The sequence below is a fragment of the Salminus brasiliensis genome, chromosome 13, assembly GCF_030463535.1.
Source record: "Salminus brasiliensis chromosome 13, fSalBra1.hap2, whole genome shotgun sequence".
NCBI classification, from domain to species: Eukaryota; Metazoa; Chordata; class Actinopteri; order Characiformes; family Bryconidae; genus Salminus; species Salminus brasiliensis.
Genome location: NC_132890.1, coordinates 23789526 through 23811619, shown reverse-complemented (window position 1 = coordinate 23811619; position 22094 = coordinate 23789526). Strand labels below are relative to the sequence as shown.

The 22094-nt window shown below is 42.8% G+C and overlaps 1 protein-coding gene across 7 annotated transcripts in view; it reads left to right on the top strand.

Annotated features, from left to right (window-relative positions):
- The window catches only part of kifc3 (kinesin family member C3), a 57887-nt gene that overhangs the window by 18663 nt on the left and 17130 nt on the right, over positions 1-22094 (top strand). For 4 of the 7 annotated variants that reach the window (XM_072694521.1, XM_072694519.1, XM_072694516.1 and 1 more), the window contains 7 exons: positions 9888-10005; positions 13610-13752; positions 18479-18701; positions 19012-19130; positions 19492-19557; positions 20016-20147; positions 21213-21494. In XM_072694521.1, the coding sequence (XP_072550622.1) occupies positions 9924-10005; positions 13610-13752; positions 18479-18701; positions 19012-19130; positions 19492-19557; positions 20016-20147; positions 21213-21494 (1047 nt within the window). In that variant the 5' untranslated portion in view covers positions 9888-9923. Of the gene's footprint in view, positions 1-2012; positions 2340-8143; positions 8264-9887; positions 10006-10086; positions 10232-13609; positions 13753-18478; positions 18702-19011; positions 19131-19491; positions 19558-20015; positions 20148-21212; positions 21495-22094 lie in introns of those variants that run through there. The other 3 variants (XM_072694520.1, XM_072694517.1, XM_072694522.1) reach the window with 3 other exon arrangements.

Below are 22094 nucleotides of genomic sequence, written 5' to 3'. Positions count from 1 at the left end.
TAGCCAGTTCAGATATTTGATGCTTTTTATCTCAAGGACACCTGATGCAATTATAAAAGCCCTTAATTTGCCACTTGATTTGCAAATGTGTGCTCTTATGAGGGACATTATTCAGGTGGTTAAATAATTCTGAGATGTCAGAACTCAGAGGTCATTGTCATTGCAGACAGCAGGAAGTTTGAGAGTCTTGTTTGTTTGATGTGAGAGTTAATGATTTTACATAAAGACTGTCTTTTCAGGTTACATTCTGAAATGTATAGAACGATTTTATTTAATTCTAGTTAGTAGAGTTCCAAAAGTAATTGTTTTTTTATTTTTAATCTGACCTTGAATCAGTCTAAATTGGGGTGTGTGGGTGTGTGTGTGGGTGTGTGTTTTGCTCTTTGATCATGTTTCTGTTTGTAACCCAGTTACTGAGCAGTGTCTCAGTGGGAGGTGAGACCGACAGAGTGAGCAAGCCAGAGTCTCTGGAGAGGAATGGTGTCAGTGTATCAGGTCTCTATTGAATACACAGTGAACAGACACACACACAGCCTGTAGTGTGGAATCAGACATTGCTTTTCAACTATGTTTCAACAGAATTATTTAAAAAATAAACTCATGAAACCGACCTGGAAAGAAATTTACCTTAACTTGATATTTTGTTGCACAACCTTTTGAGGCAATCACTGCAATCAACCAATTCCTGTAACTGTCAATGAGACTTCTGAACCTCTCAGCAGGTATTTTGGCCCACTCCTCATGAGCAAACTGCTCCAGTTTTCTCCCGTTTGAAGGGTGCCTTTTTCAGACGGCATGTTTCAGCTCCTTCCAAAGATGCTCAATAGGATTTAGGTCAGGGCTCATAGAAGGCCACTTCAGAATAGTCCAATGTTTTCCTCTTAGCCATTCTTGGGTGTTTTCAGCTGTGTGTTTTGGGTCATTATCCTGTTGCAAGACCCATGACCTGCAACTGAGACCAAGCTTTCTGAGACTGGGTAGCACATTTCTCTCTAGAATCCCTTGATAGTCTTGAGATTTCATTGTACCCTGCACAGATTCGAGACACCCTGTGCCAGATGCAGCAAAGCAGCCCCAGAACATAACAGAGCCTCCTCCATATTTCACAGTAGGGACAGTGTTCTTTTCATGATACGCTTCATTTTTCCATCTGTGAACATAAAGCTGATGTGCCTTGGCAAAATCTTCTAGAACAGTGACTTCTATAATTGGTTCATTTAGCAGGTGTTCAACTGTTTTACTATAATTATAATATTTATAATCCTTAAAATAGAAGGGTTCTATAGAGTTTAGATTATAATTATTTAATAGATCCTATCGAAAATGGCTCTATATAGCACTTAGACTTGCTGCACATGACCAAACCCATGTGCACATTGCAATAACAATGCTAAAACGATATATCGTGCAGCTCTAGGAAGAAGAGTAAGATCACAGGATTTTACCCAAGTGGGACTGGTTATGTAGGGTTAAGGCTGGATTATGGTGGAACGGACGTGCGTCCCTCTGTTTATGCTCACTTGCGGCACATATTGAAAAGCCAGTCAAGAGTGTCCATTGCCTTCCTTGGATTCTGTGTCGGCACCACCTAAAAGTGCAACATTAACGTGATTCCGTAGCTGCTGATTTAAGGTGGAATTGCTACATAACTCTGCGTTAGGTGTGATTTTGTGTCTTTACTGCACTGAAATGCTGCAGTGAAGTACGTCTGTTCTATACACCTGCAGGTTCCTCGGTCACATTGACAGGCTTACGACAGCCGCGCATGCCCACATGCGTTCATACGTGTACTGTTACACTTCAATATTTCAGCCGGTGGGTGGACAGCAGTCGGGTGCCATATGACTCTACACACACACAGCTCTGTGGGAGGAGCAAAGAGCACCACGTTTCATTTGTGGATTAAATATTTATTCGTCTGAGGGAAAGTGAGGGCGAGAGAGAGAGAGCAAAGGAGGGTAGAGAGAGAATATGGTGGTGGGGGGATGAAATTGGAGCAAAAGGAGGAGGAGGAGAGGGGGCTGGGATGCTAGCTCCGGTTCCACTGTTACTAAGAAACAGCGAACGAGAGCATAGCGTATATATCCGCATGGATGTGAGTGACTGTGTGTGAGTGTGTGTGTGTGAGGGGGAGAGAGAGAGAGGTACTGTATGAAAGGGGAAGAAGTGGGGGCAGCTGGTGGAGCTGGTGGCAGTGCGGCACAGCGTTTGGTGGGTGTGGGGGTGTGTGTGTGTGTGTGTGAGTGAGTGTATGCGACTGTGTGTGTGCTTGTACTCCATATAGACAAGCTCCATGGCAATGGTGGGATGAGTAGGATCGGGAGGCTGCAGCGAATGAGGTAAGAGAGGAGAGTGAGTGTATGTTTTATACATAAATATTTATATATTAAATATGTATGTATGAAATGTCATTTCTTTGTCCATTGCTTCATTTAGCAGCTGCATGGATTCATGAGCTCAAAGACAAAAGCCCCATCCTAGCCCGATCTGGTTGCATTAATGGAAGTGTACAGCTATTGGTGCACGTCTTACCTTGTGTGCTTTAACCTTTAGCACAAAACAGACTGTCCTGAAGTGCTGGACATCGTAACAGGAGTGCTTGTGTCTGTGTGTGTGTCTGTGTATGTGTGACTCTCCATGCCTCAAGCAGTGGCGTGTTAGCATTACAGTAGCCAATGCAGACAGAGACAGATGTTTGGTCTGGGGGAAGAGCCGAGGCTTTAACACCACACTGGAGCCAGAGGATGAGGGAACCCGAGCTAGAGACTGACTTTACAGCTGTGTAAATGGAGGATGGGCAGACTTTTTATAAGCAAGAGCACAGCATGCGCTCAAATTAACACTGTGTGCACCTCCCTTTCATGTTCATTTAGGAGTTGCTCTTGCCCTTATACTGTACGTATGTGTTTGTGTATGCGTGAGCGTGCAAGGACAAAGGCAGTGACTGCAGACGTACAGTGTGCTGCAGACAGCGACAGCCTGCTTGACCACAGGATCCTTTATGGCACGCACCAGTGATAGACCGCGATGGGGGAATATGATCTATGATATGAACTCGTATTTATCATTATCTTTTCTACAATAAGGACTCCAGCATGTTATCATATACATACAAATGGTTGTTGTAGCTACATGTGTGTGTGTGTGTGTGTATATATAGGTTTTATCCAGTAGAGCACAAGAACAGGGAAAAAGGAGGCCTGTCCCACACTATATAATCTGTGCCAAAGTCATTCATAAAATGAAACAGGGTGGCTATTTCCTTCAGAGATGATTCTACAAATAGGCTTAGCAGTCCAATTCACTACCACTATGGACTGGGGGTCGTGAGTTCAAATCTCAAGCTATGCCACTTTTTCATCAGTGGCTGGAGTCTGAGAGAGCACAATTGGCCATGCTGTCTCCGGGTAGGTAGGTGGCGCACTCCCCTAATCACTCTCAAAGCAATGTTGGCCGACACAGACATCTGTTATATGGTGTGGCGGAACTGGTCACCCAGTAATGGCAGCAGTTCAAAAAGAGGTGTCTGGCTTTACATGAATGCAGACGTATATGCTCTTGGGCTCCCCCTGCAGTTGGGAAGTGTAAATCCCTTCAGCACCACTTGTAACAGCACCACAGCTTTTTTTTCTTTTTCTTTTTTTCTTTGGCTGCCCCCCTCATGGGCATTTGTTGACAAGCTGAGAGAAACAGAAGCAGCATCTGAATTAAGAGAAGCATGTGCTTGAGTTTCTGAGGAGTGGCCACATGCACCTCCACCAAAGTTCTATAGTAGCAGCAGTACGGCCATTCTGCCTATTGTTTTACGGTACAGTTTAAGAGCATCTGAAAGGAACATCACATCACAGTGTCAAGTCAAGAGTTTCAGGGTAAATGTGTTACAAGGCTCGGATCACCCGCCTTAAACTTACCCAATACCCAGATCCATCCGTATCCATCTGTAATTCCATCTATAAAATTACACATTTTTGATCTGAACACAGTATCCTCAGCTTCCAGGTGTCTGCTCTTATACCGGTATATATCTTAGTGGTGTGCAGGAGGTTTGAGTTTTGTCATGACCTTGAAACTGGTTGTGCAGAATGCTCAAGTGTGATAATGGTAGCCTCTTTGACGGAGTCAGGAGGCTGTGGCATGGTGTGGTGTTAAAAATGCACACATTTCAGTTCTTGCTCTGGATTTTTTGATTTTGACATTTGTGTGTAATCCATAGGCATTAATATGGAGTCCCGTCCCGTCCCGTCCCCCACCTCTGCAGCTCTAACAGCAGGTCTGGAACCCTGCAGTTATTGAGTCAGCAGAACAACTTTTATGCACACTGCAACACCACTCTGTAACTTTACATGGTCCTTTGGCTGCTGTGGCCTCTTGACGCACCCATCTTATTTAAAAGCTCCCCGGACAGAAAATGAGTCACCCTGCGTGTTTTAAGGTGACAGTAACTTCAGGTTCAGGTGTACGGTCATACAGGTCTCCCGGCAGTGTCAAGTATCCCACTGTCAGTTGTCATTACTCCTAGGCAGACGTGAGCAAAGGCTTCTTGCGTGCCACTCTGCTCCATATGTTCATGGTATGCACTTTGTTGCAGACCTGCGTTGGCTTTTAGGAGCAATTCTTGCCTAAAACCCAAGCCAAGCCTTGAAACCCGCCGACGGTCCCTGTCTGTCAGTTTCAGCCGCAATTCTGACGAGAAGCTTCTGCAGGCTTGGATTTTTGCCACTGCTGGTAGACCCATACGACCGTATGCTTTGACACACCTGCAAGTTCGGCAACTTCCCTCACACTGCAGCCCTAATGCAATCACTCATTTTTTCCAATCATTAACGTCTGCGTTATGACCCATTTTCCACACAGGAGACATTCACTGCACTCTACCACCTCTTTTTAATCTATGAATCTCTTCACACCCCACACAGGTATTTACAGCCCGATCACCCTCATGCTTCATAATAAATATATATTGGGGTGGGGGGTGGAGACTGGTGCATAATGGATGCAGTTAGCAGGTGTAATGAATGCTTAGTCAGCTATAGCTCTCTGCTCATTTACAAAAGCCTGGCTTACTTAATTAAGCAATTACTTTCTTTGCTCAAAATGCATGTGCGTTAAGCACACATACACATTGCTGCAAAAACACATGCATGCACATCCCTGCCATGACACCGTTTTATAGTAATGTTAAAATATGCTCATAACATTTCAAGGTCTAGCAGAGCTGATGCTTTTCTAGCTGCATAACTCTTCACTGGGTGTGCAGAGCAAAGCTGCAGATTAGACGCTGGAGAGAGAGGGAGATAATATAAGTGGGCTAATGAGATTCACACTGTGTGTGAGTGTGAGTGTGAGTGTGTGTGTGTGTGTATGTGAACGTGCTGCAGATGTTAGAAGGCAGAAAATATCTTTGTGTGATATTGGAGGGGGAGGTGGTGAAGGAAAAGGCTGTTATCTTCTAACTGAGGCAAATATTAGACGTTGTCTGGTTTGATCGCTCCAAATAAAAAAATGATGCCTTTTAAAAAGGTAAAGGGTGTTTTTAGGCCCACCGAGACGTACGGTTATCCTTCTTTACTGTAGCTTCTTTTTATCCGTCTTAAACAGATGGCAGTTTTGCTTCTTTTGCAGACAGAAACAAAGACCCTGAGACATCCGAGGCATTTCTGTTTTACTTTTGATGGAAATATAGAACATCTAGAGGCTCTCGAACAGAAAAATACTACACCAGGAACATGCATGTGATGTAACTGATAAATATTACATGTATGGCATCTCGTTTGGTCAGTAAATATGCTGGGTAGCGGCACACAGTGCCGCCTGTTGTCCTCAGCTTCCCAAGGGACCACCAAACCCTGCACTGAAACTGAGACCCTGATGGACTTTGAGTAACCTGAATAACCTAATCCTCTAGAGAGAGAGCGAGAGAGCGCGAGAGACACCAATCCAGGCCAGAGAGAGAGAGTTTGTGAGAGTGTGCTCACAGGTAGATTATGAATATGTCTGGACACTCAATGAATCAAACACGTGTGATGAGATTAACCTCATTAAGTCATGTTGTAGTGATGGGAGCACTGTGGCCCTCTAGTGTCCACCGGTCAGAATCGCAGCAGGTAAAGACAGTGTTGAAGACCACAGATGGAGGTTAAGCCTGACTCTGACTCTTAAAGGTCTGAAGAACCTTCTCTTCCTAACCAGTTTAAAGCTTCTTCTCACAATCCTCTCCATTGCAAACTTAGTTCTTTATGGAACCAAAAGTGGTTCTTCTATGACGGAGCTCATTGCAGCACCTTTAGCACATTTTTTTTTTAAGAGTGTCTGTTTGAGTCCACTGTGATTCCTTGTGATCTGTTTGGAAACAAGCAGAGCGAGTGCTGTATTTCCCTAGAGGTTGTATCAGCATGAGGTCGAAGGTTCGTAAAACTAATCTACACACCTTTCCTTATACTCCAGATGGAGCCAATCAGCTGAGACCTGTTTGGTGGCTGAAGTTCGCTTCCTTAGTATTACGCTATAGCTGTGTGGTTGATGTAGCTAACCGGTAATGAAGGTCCGTGTCACCATACAATCTTCCGAGGCCTATAAACCCCTTTTAGGCCTGGTCATTTAAGGTAAAGGTAAAGGTGCACGAATTTGTCACTGTACAGTGTGTACTGTACAGCGAAATGGGTCCTCCGCATTTAACCCATCTGTGGTAGTGAACACACACTCTCTCACACACACACACACACACTAGTGAGCTAAGGGCAGTGAGTACACACACACACACACAGAGCGTTGGGCAGCCAACTAATATAACACTAATATTAAAAATCTCTTTTTGTAATTGTAGATCTCTGATTTTGACCTGCACAAGCTCTGTCCCCAATATCGAACTGATACCAAGACAAGGAATTTATGATCTTTTATGGGTGGATAATTCCAGAGGGGAAAGTCACATATTACAGTAGCTTTGAGACCGTAAAAATGGTAATATCACAGGAGCAGGTTAAAACAGTGCTTATGTACAGAAATATGAAGGAGAGAGAATAAAACAAATAAAGACTGAATTAGTTCAATTTAAATACAGTGTATTTTAAATAAAATGATAGATTTGTGTAATCCTGTAAATATTAGATGGTTATATTATGAAGAATAACACTATCTGTATACAAATGTCCTAGATTTTTAAATTGTTACTGGAATTAGCACAATATCCTAATTTTCCCAGATCTCGATTTAAATCTTACTTTAATGTATTTTTAATACTTTAAAGTGAGCTGGGTTGTTTGTTTGTTTGTTTTTGTTGTTTTTTTTTGCCATATTCTCCACAATTATGCTAGCTAGCTGCTTATGTTTTTATTTTTATTTTTTTATCGCTAATTCCATGTCATTGGAATCAGAGAGCAGCAAAAAGTTTCATTAAAAATTGGTGAGAAACAACCCCAAAAACATAAGGTAATTTTAGGCATTCACAATTCCTACACTAGCTATGACTATCGTATGATTGGCACGGGAGGGTAAGCTTAACCCCTTGTTTTCAAACCGTCTCTAATGCAACACTACTGGAGCTCAGTGCACTTGGAGGAGAGCACTAACAGCCTGTCCTTCTCCACGAGCATCGTGCTGAGTAAAGGGGGGAGAAGGGAGGGCCATCCTATCTACCCAGAGAGTGGAAGATTGGATGCTCAGTTAAGACAAAGAGAGTGTGCTCTCTGAGACTCCCAGGAACATGTGTCTGAAATGAGTGGTCTTGCATTGAAGCTCTTCACTTATTAGTTACTCAGTAGTTTCCTGTGCTGTTGTATTGATGAAGCACTGCCTGTATGCATCAATAGGGGGCACTGTTTAGGTTTACAGTACATGACTATCGAATTGCAGGGCCCGCTGGTACGATTGAGGGTTCGCCTCTGGATTTGGCCTCGAACGTCTTGTCACTGCATCAGAGCACGCTGGGGAGGGAGCAGGAGGCCATCTGCCATCAGGCTTAAAGGATTATGGGTAATCTCAGTGGGAGGGGGGAAGCAACACAGCACTCTTACCTGTCAGCAAATAGCTACGCTCTCTTTTTTTTTTTCTTCCTTCAGTTTTCCCTCCCGCCCTCGTCTGCCGGGATGGGTAGTCTACACGCTGGGGTGAAGAGTTAGTGCTAACATTAGCTGCTCGGTAGTTTAGAGTAGGGGGAAAGATGTTGGGCTGGATGGGGTCACTCTTCCAGAAGCGATGGCTGGAGCGGGAGCGAGGCCACAGCAGCTGCGTCCACACCATGGACCGCAAGAAAAGAGGACTCCTGGTGTGTTGGTTTGTCTTTTGTTTGAGTGTTCCTGCCCTTAGAGAGTCAAGCATTAGCCTGTTGAGTATAGCTGCAGTACAGCAGTCGGTATGGTAATGTGGAGGTAGTGCTTAGCTTGTCCCAAGATGGCTTTGCTGGTTGGAGTGTGATCTGGGGTTTAGGACCAAGGTGAAAGGGCCACAGGACTGACCACTGTAGTGAACATGTACTAACATGAGTGTAGTGCAGTGCTTACACTCTTTTAAAAAAATAAATAAATAAAAAAACTGGAGAATGTTCTTCACACTCTTACTTCTCTATTACAAAAATGGTTTCCCATTAGGAAATTCCAGGAATTCCAGTCCTGGAGGTCTAGATTTCTACACAGTTTGGTGATTTTACCTGCTCGGACCTCAGCAGCTAGTTGACACCCAGTCAACATTCAATCGAATTTAAATGCAACTGAACTCTAAGATGAATGCAAATGTCTACTGAATGTAACCCTATACCCAACTCCAAGCCCAACCCTAACCATACCCTTTTAGGGTTAAGTTTGGGGCTTGGGTTGAGATTTAGGGTTGATTTAACAGGTAGGGTTAGGGTTACATTAAATAGACGTTTCAGGTGAGAATCTACGGGTCATCTGTAATGGACCTAAGTCAAAAAATCTTATTACCAGTCAATAGATCCATGGATCAGACCAGTGGATAGATTAACTGGATAACTGGAGTACTCCTAAACAGCAAGCACTTGTTGGCTAGCTGGTTTAAGAAGTGCAGTGTCCAGCACGTAACCGGCTTTAGCTTTCTCAGGCTCTTGTAGTGGAGAGGTCAGCCCTTGGCCTGACCTGTTAACTTTTATTGCTAGTCATTTACTGCCAGTGATTGTCTGATGCTGTGTTATGGAGCACTTTATGGACGCTTTGGTTTTATGGGGCTCAGTGGTTGTTGTGAAGCACACATTGGTATGGATGGATGTTCACAGCAGGGTATCGATCCTGAAGTAACATTTGTCCTCCTGCGAGTTGAGCTAAGCAGATTAAGACTGGACCTTCCCCAAGACTGAAACCATCCCACTTTTTTCCTCTGCACTGTAAACTGCACTGCGCTTCTGTGTGTTTGGTCAAGCAGTTCCTCTGTTCCTCTGAGACATCTAGCATAGCCTTGAGTGGGGTCTTTGTTTTTGTGTTGTCCGTCTGGATTTTAGACTTGTCGTGTGAAAGCCAGGGTCACTCTTCAGTAATCTGATTAGTCAGAGCTGTGGTCGTGGTCAGTGTCCTGGAATTTGTAAATAATCTGCAGTCGCCATGGCAGTGGGGGAGATGTGGGAATTGTAGGCACATGGAGAAGAGAGGGGCTAGATCATGGACTGGTCTTGCAACAGCACTCACTGGCCGTTTTAGCAGGTACACCTGCCATATGGGTGCACTTTTGAGATCAATGGGCGTGGCCACTATTGACCAGAGGTTGTTCAGATAGTGAAGCCACATGGCTGTGGTGTGCATGTCTGTCTGTGTGGTGCTGGTACACCCTGTGATGTTGTTGTATTTCTAATAAAGTGGCCACTCCGTTAATGTAAAACTCCAACTGACTGTAATATCTTCCTCTCTCTCTCTCTCTCTCTCTCTCTCTCCGTTTGTGTATAGCCGGTCCAACGGTGTGGTCTCCTTGGCCCGGCGGTCATGTTCGGCACACGGAAGACCTGGGACCTCAGCCACACCCCCTGCCTGCAGGAGCTCTGGAACAAAGATCTCTCATTGGATGGTGAGCACAGTCACATGGGTTCACTTAAACCAGTGTGGTGACATTTTTAAAGACAGCAGCAAGTGTGTGCGAGATTGTTTGTGTCTGTGAGTGAATGAGCATGAGGGACAGCGTGGTTTGCATGTCTCAGTCGAGGAGAGGGCAGTGAGGAAGAGAGGAGCAGAATGTGGGAAAAGGAGAAGCAGGTCCTGGACTGAATGGAGGGAGTAAGGCTCACTGGCTGCAGGTACTGAGGGGTAAAGCTGCTTACAGAACAGGAGCTTTAAACAGGGCTGGTTGAACAGTGGGGTTTTTGTGTGTCAGTGCATTCCTTTTCTGCAGGGCTGCGGCAGGAATGACGACAGGAATGGGACGACAGTGGTAATGCTGCAAAAAATGCTCTTCAATCTAGTCAATATACAGCACTGTGCAGAAGGTTCCGAATAAAAAAAAAAGCTCCATATCTGGGCAGGAAGTGTGTTTTCACTCAGTAAAACACTGATATTAGCATAAATACTAATAATCTTCATAAAGAAATACAGAATTTTACATCACTGTGCTCTTTTAACCGCCTCCAGAGCTCTCCTCATGGGAATCATGGGATTATTCAGTTATCATCCAACACCTGGTTTGGTAGATCAGTGCTTAACGATGCTAAATTAGCTGAGCAGGTGATGGAATTGAACACATCCATGCTCTGGCTGGGGATGTCCAGGAGAACCAAGCTTTGTTTTTCAGACTAGCTCACAAGATCTCAATTCTTGGTAGGTCTTATTGTATTCATGTTTACCCTATCTGTTGTAATGGGATCTGGAGTTCTAAAAGCAAACACTGTTCTTGTCGAGATAAATCTTTTAGATAATATGCTTAGGTTTTTGCACAGTGGCGTGTGTGTGTGCAGTATTTATATATATATATATATATATATATATATATATAATTTTTTTTTTTATAGCATATCATATTTATGTGTGAAATATGACAAATAAATAAATATCCTTTTTTTTACTTAAATTTATCCTTTTTTCTAATATTTATCCAGCATTTTTTCTGTTTTTTTAAAAAAAGCTCTTCACTTAAGATAAGCATCTATAAGTAGACCATCGTGCTCGAACAGCTCTAACACTCGACTACCCTTTAGGGTGACACACATAGTTAACATCACATCACACGTCACTATGGCCCCGTTTACACCTGGTCACATCATGTTTCTTGAGTATCGGGATTATGTGTGGGTAAGGCCAAGCCACATAAAAATGCAATTAAATCCAATACAAATCCGATCACTCAAACCACTTCAGGAGGTGGTCTGAGACTCATTTAAGCCACGTTCTAGTAGTGTGAACACACTCTCTCCAAGACTCATTCGACAGCAGACACAACACCACACAGCAACCGGATTGCAGTCTGTCGAACTGGAGATGCATTTGCTTAACAAGTGTAAATGCATGTGGCTAAAATCTTACCAGGATACAATCCAGATGCTAGTCACATGAAGTGATCATGTGTAAATGGGGTCTGTGGTGACCTGTGCTTCAGAGGGGGTTCATGTGCTTCAGAGCATCCCACTCGTCCACCCAGGTGGTGCAGACCCAGTGAACGATCACCTTTTATCATTGTGTAAATGAGTGTCGTTTCAACAGCGATGAGGACAGCATTCAAACCTTCTACCGAATGTTCATTTTCATAATTCTGAGAAGCTAAGACAGCACCCGCACTCTTGAGAAGTCGTCCCAAATGATCTCCAGAGCGCTTCATTCATGGTAATCTTGTAATTTGACCTCAGTCCGACCCAGGTATACTCTGCAAGTTTGAACAAATGGCTCCCATAGCCAGGTGCTAACCTGGTATATTGTCCAGACGATTAATACAGCTACATACAAATGCCACCTCTGCCATTGCTTCGTGTTATATTACACAGAAATATGCACTAGTCCACAGGACACAGTTCTGACCAATAAGCGGAGAGATCTTTGAGAGAGAAATGTGCTCTCTGGTGATGCGTTTTAGTGCCCTCGGATCACTTTCCACTTGGTTTGGTTCGTTTGGACGCGTTAACTGATTCAGACCAGAGCAAAGCAACCATAGGTGTGAAAACCCTTAAAGGCCCTTAAAGGCCATCTGAAAAGTGGAAAATTATGATTGAAGGATTGTGATGACTTTGGAACATAAAGCTGTACAGACATTATGAATGGACCTTAATGACCTTAACAACAGACCAATGAAGAAACTGACTACAAATGTGTGACATTTTTTCTCCTAATAAATTTATTGAACAAAAATAAATAATAAAAATGTTTCCACGGTTCATTTTTTGCAATGAAGTGATAATCTAACAACCCTAGAGAGGCCAGGAAAGTGGGAAGCAAAGGGAAAAATGCTGGTGCAGCTGGATGGTGACAGTGATGTGGTGGTGGTGACAGATTTGCATAGTGCATTTTCAGAGCTGTCTGAGATCGCCTGACACACACACTTTTATCTCCTGTGTCATCGGAAAACACGCATCCTCTGAGCTGCGGTGTGTTTTTGTATGATACGGTCACTGTGTATACAGAGGAAAAATTGCTTTCTGGTTGTTTAATAGTTTCTGTTGTCTTAGTGGTGACTACGGGGTGTATCCCGGTTTTCTATTGAAAAGAATTTAATTAATTAATTTAATTAATTCGTGTTTTTTTTTTTTTTTTTTACTGTAAATTTTCACATCCCGTTAGACCACAAATCTAGACTTTCTAGATTTGCCAAACTAGCCGTTGGATGATGACTATAAATGATGCTAGACTCTCATGAGGAGCGCTATGGGGATGTTTTAATGAGCACAGTGATGTAGAATCACTACTTTGCCATGGAGTTGAACTCTAGAGAAATCTAGTGTAAAATCTCTCCCAAGCACACGTACCTGTTTAAGTTAATGTGTCACCACAGACACACAGCTGTTATCTTCCAGCTTATCGTGCTGTGCTGGTTTCCATGGAGCCTGCAGGACCTTGAATTTGTTATTGTTGAGAGAAAGAATGAGGGAGTGAGAGAGAGAGAGAGAGAGACGTGCTAGAGGACACCCTGGGAGCGTGCCTGTCGCAGGAGTGCTGGATGAGGATTTTGTAACTCCAGATATCAGTTTTGTGAATCAAATGTTCTTGGTCGTAAAGCTGTTCTGCCTTTCCTTGGCGGATCAAGACCACATAACTGCCTTCTTTCAGGTTTTAGATTTTACGCAGTTTAAAAACAGCAGCTGCCATCACTTACTCAAAATTTCATGATAAATGGACTCCATATAGAAATACTCCAAAATTGGAACACAGTCTTTTTTACATTGATTTCTATGGGAAGTTAAGGGTTTTTTTTTCTCCTTTTCCTGGAAAGCTAACAATTTTATACAGTCTTTTGTGCTCTTTTTTTTTTTTTTTTTTTTTTCGTATGTGTTATGTAATGTACATACTGCTGAGAAATAGTAGATAAGTGTTGAAACATGAGTAAGCATTTTGCATGAGTTAGCATTTTGTCAATTTTGCCTGTGGCAACATTGAAAATGTTAGTCTTAATTATGAGGACCTCTCCTCCTTTTAATGTGTGTGTGTGTGTGTGTGTGTGTGTGTGTGTGTGTGTGTGTGTGTGTGTGTGTCTGCAGCAAGTTCAGTGGATTTCCTGATGAGCGATGGTGAGGAGGAGAGCTCTTTCTTGACGTTGCCTAACACAGTTCTCCAGCGCCACTGTTTGTCTTCAGACATCTCAGATCCTCCTTTATCAGACCAGCAGCAGCTGCTCATACAGGTACCACCATTTTTACCTACTACGGCCTACCTGTACAAACGGAACAAACGTTGCAACAAAACAAAAATTAAATTGTTTTCCCGTCACTTAAATGTAGCCAAGACTTGTTTAATGTCTGAAATGTCCCTTTTATTGTTTTACACATTTTATTAATGGACATTGACCAGGGTTAGGTGGCCAGGTCAGCCATGCTACAGCACTGCTGGAGCAGAGAGGGCTAATGGCCTTGCATAATTGCCAGCTTATCCGACCTGAAATTGAACCCACAACCTTGAGATCAACGAGTAGTTCTAGTGTTTCAACTACTGAGCCACCACTGCATAACCACTGAATAACAACAGTGTGTATAGGTCTCCTCTTACTCTGAGGCAGTGGTCAGAACCCTTAAAGGTGCTCCAAGGAAGGACAATCTGTGAACCAGCAGCAGGGTCATGAACTCTGAAAGCTCACTGATGCTCATTAAGGCCCCAACTGACAACTTGCAGAACTCTGCTGCTCATGTTGTGGTGCCAGATACCGGAGAACGCCTTCAGAAGTCTTGTTGAATCCATGTCTCAAATGGTCAGATCAGGGATCTGCAATTTTAGGCAGCTGGTTTAACACTATGGCTGATCTGTGTGCTATATATATATCGGCTACAAAAAAACTACCATAACCTACTAGGGTTTTATTTATTTAGTTTTTATTATTATTATTATTATTATATTTTAAAGAGGATGCTAAAACAAAAAGGTGCTCATATCCCAGTTTTCTCAAAGACTGAGGGGTTTGACCATGTTTAACAAAACTAGCATGCTAACAGAGTTGAAGTGTGGAGTACCGGGTTGGTCCGAACAGAATGCTCTTTCAGGTCAGCAAAGGCGAGGTGCTGATAACATCTCTCCTGAATCAGGCTTTCTTAGGCTCCTTAATAATGGTGGCCACTCACAGGACTGCACACTGTGACACAGACACACACAACAGACACAGAAGCAGCACATGGGGGTCATAACTCATTTCATGTTTTTGTGATATTTTTTTATATTCTAAACATCAAAGAAGAAACTCCAGGCACCGGACATGTCTTTGCTGATGCACTGCATTTGGGGTAATAGGGAAAACGGTGCACATCCTGTTCCATTAACACAACACACACAGAAGCTGCAGCTTAGCCTCAGGTCTCAGGTCTAACTTGTTGTACTGGCTTTTGTGTCATGACTGGTTAGTTTGTTTATTAAATGCTCTCTTCAATGTAACGTTAATACTGGGAAGTGTAGCTGTTCCAATGTTTATTAACTCAAATCCTGCATTCTTGGCCTACTTTAAGAGGCTGGCCAGTACTGTAATGTATGAACTTTGAGCCACATGGGCCGGAAGGACTCTGGTGTACTTCATAAATTTGGCATGTTGCTTCCTACCAGTGCAGGGTGTTCTACTCTGGCAAAAACCCGAGGTTGATGTATTTGCTAAAATGCTGAAGTGAGTGAAATGTAGATTTTTTTTAATTTTTTTTATTTTTTTGGGGGGGGGGGGTATTTTTTATTTTTTTATTGTGGTGTGATTTTAAGTGCTCGGGAAAGACTAGTAAGACTATTTATACAGTCAGTTTTTCCATATTTCTCAAGATATGTGATCTGCTGCTTTATTTCCGGGTCTACAGTGTAGTAACTGAGCGGAATTGCTTTCTTGCAGTCTGTGCTTGCTGGGTTAACCATTGCACTCCTCCTGAGTAACCTGTATAAAAAGTGACACTTGCTGACCCTTACATCAGAGCCCAGTGCTGAGAAGTGTACCTGATCACACATCCCTCAGCATTAGCATCTTATTTAAGCTACGAAGACTCAAATACAGCTGAAACAATGACCGCTTGGTCATGTTATCCCATTACACAAAATGTGCAGTCAAGGCCTCATTTGTCCGCAAATTCCATTTTCTGACCCATTTTTAATCCCTTAAAATTAAACAGAGTATTTTTGCTACTGTGCCTTTGAGACCAATATACTTGCAGTGGGCAGTCATACATGTGACCTCAAAAATGGAATATTAATTCATACCAGGCTATTTCTGTAGATTAATTTCTACACACAGACAGACATGATTGTAGTTATTTACTACACCAAGCAGGGAAAGTTGGTTTGTCCATAATCTGGGCCCTTAAGGGTGGCGTCTCCTCAGACAAGTGTTTCCAGTCCCCTCAGTGTTCCATGTTTCGTGCTGGTCTCTGATTGGATGGTGATCACATGTTTTGCGGGCTATATTCTTTCCTCAGTGGGAGGCCTGCTCCTTTTGAAATTGACTGACTCTCATGCTCTGAATGTACACAATAGCCTCAGCCTGGGACAGTCATGATTGTCCACAGAGCACACCTGGTCCGTGGCGCGTCGCCGCGCTATACAGCCCAGCACAATGCCTATACTGTGACCTGTAATCCAAATCGGATTAATCATTGGAACCCTGGACTCTTGGCTGTCCAGTTAGCTTGGAACCAAAAACGTCAGCTAGTTTAGAGGGCTGACCTGTGTGAGTATTTTTAGATCACATTTATTGAATACTTTTATTGAATACTAGAGGGGGGGAAATGTAATGTTATGAGAAGTAAGAATATTATGTTGATTTTCTTTGACGATTAACTCAATATTTTAAGTTTATTTAATATCATAAATAAAACGGTATAAAATCAGTTCACATTTTAGGCTTCAATATTTTCAGCTTTATGAATCATGTGCAACTCTGTCCATTCTGGATCATCATTATAAATTAAAAACCTCTAAAGATAAGCAGGACTGAGATCTTGCAGCCATTTTATACAACTGAATTATTATGTCCAACCAAAGATTGGAAGCAGTAATTTTTTGAAGTTTTTGAAAAGTAGTTTACAGTTATCAAATGATCAAATTATTTGTTTAATTCCTTGGATTGCTCAAGTAATCAAAGTCAAAATGTGCTATAAAATGCCTTTATTGAGTTTTGTTAGGCTTGTCACATACTGCTAATGCATCCATCACCACCCTTTATTTACCACCCTGTTATGTTGCCTCCGAATGAAGATTGTGAGTAAAATTAGGTCTGCTCTGATTGGCTGGTTACCCCTACAATTCAAAAGAGCCTTGGAATGGTTTCGTTTTTAGCACTGTGACCAGAACATTGTCATTCCGGCTCCAGGCCTGGTTTGCATAGCAACCCATATTCCTATAACTGGCAGAGTCTGGAGGTGATGAGCTGCTTGTCTCCGTACCCTGTATTATTCAAAAGTATTAAAAACCTCATTTTCCTTGAAGTGGACATTGTGTGTTTTACAGTTTCGCTAGCTTTGACTGCATTTTGCTGGTGGGCTGGGTCGTACATGTAACGAGTCAAGACTGTTGCGTAACAGGTTTTGGAACTGGCCCGTTTTCCAGCTCGGTTTGGCTTCTGCTGGAGGAACAGCCTCTCGAGGTTCACCGTTGCACAGCACCAGTCAAAGGTTTTGACACACATGGTTGACTGCTTACTGATAATCATCTTAGAGTGACCATATTTTTGTTGGGGGGAGATGAGGGGCACACCAGTGTCCATAATTAGGATGTTGTGACAATGGGGTTTCAGGTAGGCCTAAGTTGTATGATGAACTGAAAGCAGATGATTTGATTATATTAAGGCTAGATATCAGGCTTACTAAATTAGTAAATGTGTATGTATTAATGTACATTAACATGCTGTAGCTGCATGGGTTAAGAGGCATTTCCACCCTCACACATGCACCTCCACTGTCCTACAGCTTTGGCCTACTTAAAACCTCTCAGCTATGACGTCCTAACTGCGGTGGAATTATTTATTTATTTATTTATTTATTTTTTAACATGGTCACCCTAGCATGTGGATCAAATGTTTTCAAGATGATCAGCACACATTCAGCCAGGTGTGTCCAAACTTTTGGCATTGTGTATATATCAAACTGTCATTATGCAGCCGTGCTAAGATAAATGCAGTAATCTAAGGCACCTTAAAAAGACTTAAAGATATCCTGAAGAAGCCTTTTAAAAGGCATACAAATGTGTCCATTATGTCCATAATAATATTATTGAGTACACACATGTGATTTATATTTGTTAATTAGTAAGTAATTGTGGCGGCACTGATAAAAATGAACACATTCTTCTTTTTCATAACGGTTCTGTTCAATGTCTTTTTTTAAAATTGTAACAAAAAAGTCTTTTTGTCCTCATTGTTCATCATTTGTAATCTTTTTTTGTTGTCATGTGATGTGCTTTATGTGGTCTCTTTCTCTCTTCATATATTTGTTTGTCCTCTTTATCTCATGTTCCACATTCTCTGTCTTTCTGCGCCTTCTCGGCACCACTTCACCTGTACAGAAGGTCACCTGGTCCTGTTCCTGGACATCTGCCTACGTAATCTCCCCCCTCCTCCCCCCTCATTCTCCTCCTTTGTGCTTAGCTGTGAGCTCCTTTTGTCTTTTGTACTGTGCTGCCAAATGTAAAAAAGGAAGGTTCTCCATTTTCCACAGTGCTGTTCTCTGCTAGTAGACAAGCTGGCTAGAGCGCGAGTGAGTGAATGGGATGCGTTTTTGGTAGCATGTGTGGCTTTTTGTTAGCCAGAACTGCTGCTAGAGAGGTAGATGTATGCTTCTCTTCTCTGTTTCTCATTTAAAACCAGTGTTTTGACCAGTAGAATGTATGATGCTTGGTAGATTATGGGCTGTGGGCTTGGGTGAACATAATCTAAGTTGTGTGTCTTGGTGTCTTTGCAGGCACTGCAGGAGAAAGTGTGTGAGTTCCAAGCTCGTTTGTGTAGTGAAGACGCCACCAAGAGACTGCTGCTCCAGCAACTGCAGGCACAGGAAGACCAACAAGGCCACACAAACGGTGAAGACCAGCCGCATTTCAGCCTGCAGCGTCAGTACACTAACCAGGAGCTTCTAGAACAGCCCAGCCTGCAGGAGAACCAGCTCAGACAAGCTGACTCCACCACAGGTAACTGTGGGAAATGTAAACATCAGCCTGCAACTGTTCGGTTGCAGTTATATTATTTTTATTTGATCCATCAAACATTATGCATTTTTATTGCCCACTACTCTAATGATTCATTTATTACTGACTGGAATAAACCTCCAAATCTGGATTTTGTAATTTTTTTAAAACCTTTACATAGTTAGAAAATGCCAACAATCGTTTTTTTATTTTTCCAACTACCAAAAATATGGCAGTTTCTAGAACATTATTTTAAAACAGTAGTGGATACTTGCTGTGAGAGCTCTAAGATGTCAACATGTCTGTGTTACAGGTGTAAGGCAATCAAGTGCAGGATCACAGAGGCTTCAAGGCCGTCCTGAAAGTAAAATTTACCCTCTGCACAAAGAAGAGGCACACCAGCTTGCGCTCATCACAGGGCTGCACACACAGGTAAACACAGGCAGTGTGTTTCAAAATTCTTTTACCTTTTTATTTAATGAGTTACTTCTTAGCTATTTTTACTTTAGCTATATTTTTTAATATATTCCTAGTTGACTTATCATTATTTAATCATTAATTCAATTAGATTTTTACTCTAACTATTATAATCTCTTACCATCTCTTACCAACCTGCTTACCATCTATTGCTTTATAATAGAAAACCATGTCCTTTCATTTCTTAATTCATATCTCATGTATCTGCTCTGTTGCATTGTAATTAAGCGACACCCTCATTTAGGTTGAAATGTATTGAACTGAATTGTTAAGAGGATGCTGAACATGTGTTTGTGTGTGTTCACGTTCCTCTCAGATTGAGGAGCTGGAGAAGAAATTGTTGGACCAGACGCAGGAGGTGGAGAGACTGCGCTCTGAACTGGTGAGAAATGGTCACAGCTAGAAAGATTGCAGTGTTTCTCTCATTCTGAGCACAGTACTTCCAGACAGGATATCTGAAACTGGAATGTGCATTAGTGCTGTTCCTACTGACCTGGTTTAGTTTGAGGACAGGACAGAAAGTCTTAGGAACTGACCCAGTTTTGATATGTGAGGAATGTGGTCCTTCAGCAAGATAAAGTTTCCCAGGTGTGTGTGTGTGTGTGTGTGTGTGTGTGTGTGTGTGTGTGTGTGTGTGTGTGTGTGTGTGTGTGTGTGTGTGTGTGTGTGTGTGTGTGTGTGTGTGTGTGTGTGTGTGTGTGTGTGTGTGTGTGTGTGTGTTTGAGAGAATGTGTCCTGATATTGTGTTAAAACTACAGAAGAGCAGGGAGGATGTCAGGACACAACGTTTTGTTGTTTTTGTACTAGACAGTTGTTTGACAGTTATTGTATGGTCCATAGGGGGCGACAGACCTGGAAAAGCAGCTGGAGCTGCTGGAGACTGAGAACCAGCGGCTCAAACAGGAGCTGAGGGCCAGCTATGCCCACGAGCCTGCAGCTACCTGCTCCACCTCCAGCTGTCCTCATAGCCAGGTACGGTGTTCACTCGCACAGCCAGCTGTGCTTTTAGAGAGCACCTACACTCACTTAGTTCTGTCCTCAGTGTTAAAATATTAGTCCATTTTGATGCAATGTGCTCCACCATGGAACACTACTACCTGATGTCCCTTGAAATTCTTGCACTTGTGTGTTCCTTATAATGAGGAGTCGGGCAGTCAGGTAAGGACATTAATCAACCTTGAGTTTTGCATTCTGGCATAAAATGCCTACAGAAGACTGGACAAAACATGATCACAACAACCGCTTTTGTCATTTTCTCACAATAAATGGAAACTTACTCGTTAGTTCTCTGCTACACATGTAATGCTCCCAAACACTGGGAGGGTGACGCCTGCGCAACTGATGGAACACCACTGGGCAACCAGCACGCTCTGAGGTAAGCACCGGATACCAAGGTCTGATGCATAGGCTAGGAGACGCCCATGCCGGACCACACTGAAGTGTTGTGGGACCAATTGTGCTTTCTCAGGCTCCGGCTGCTGATGGTGGGCAGCATGACCCAGGATTCGGGTCAGGATCTTACTCGAAGGAGTGCATTCTTGTGTTGGCTGGATGTTTCAGTATATTTTGATTTGTGATGTGCTTCTTTGTGGATATGGCTTTAATGGTTGACGATGAAAACAATACTACTTGCATAGCCACTGTGTTTAAGGGGTAAAGGTTCGTGGAAGCTGGCCCTGTCACTTAGCACTACTTACTTTTTTAATGTAAAAAGTGCCATTGCTATATAGCTAAAATACTTCTTAATTTATTAAGACTAAGGTATTAAGATCTGAATTTCTGATCTGGACACTGAACTGAGAATGTTTTAATATGTTCTTTAGCTTCTAAGTATATCAAAAGATGTGGGGATGTAGGTACGTTATTGCGCCTTGAGGGGGTATTTAAATGTGTGCATTTGCACATACACCCAGGTGCAAACCAGGACATTTCAGGAGGCGTCACTGAAAGGTTCATATTCAGCAGTGTGCACAGTGTGAGCTGCTGTCGTCGTCCTCCTCCTGTTTTACTGATCACTCTTTTGTCTGTGTGTGTTAGGATGCAGAGGCCTTGCGGGCAGAGCTGTCTCAGCGTGAGGAGATGTGTCTGGAGCGTGAGCGGCGGCTGTCCACATTGGAGCAGCAGTTACAGGAGCGGACAAGAGTGGTGGCACAGCTGCAGGAGCAGCTGGAGGAGGCCTCACGGTACAGACAGGAGATTCAGAAGCGGTTGGAGGAGGCCTCACGACGCCGGGCCGAGATCGAGGAGCAGCTCACCACTCGGCTCAGAGACGCAGAGGAAGCCCTCAGCCGCCAGGCCGCTGCACCTCCGCAGATCAAGGTTAGCAACGTAGCCTTGGTGAACAGTTGCACTTCATTTCTGTTTTTTAACATTAGTCTCGTTAACCCCACTTTTTAAACGCTGTTGGCATCCTTTACTAGTTTGACCCATAGTACTACAGTTTCTCCAATTCAAACACTGCTGTTATGCTGAACAGTGCTCGCAGAAGACCTTCGGGAAAATCAAGCAGCAGCAAAACAACAAAAGCCACGTTCCAGTCCGCTTCTCATTCTTACTGGTGAAGGAGCTTAACCGCTAACTATAGTTGATCACCATCGTCCAGTGAGAGTAGCAGTGGTCTCAAACTCTTTCTGTACAGTCACTGGATAGAACATAAGTTCATGTGACCTGCGTTTGCACCATGGAAAATAATGTTATTGAATTTTTAATGAGTAATAATAATATTAATGACTAATTAACATTCTGATTCATGCTCCTTTTTAAGGCCAGTATTCAGTTAAATTTTTCTGGCCCGTCACTCCCACTTTACTTGGTAGAACATTGCATATCTTAAAATTACACTGGATGTAATACGATCATTTATTTATTTATTTATTTATTTATTTATGGTACTGTACTAACATTTGTCCAGCTCTTACC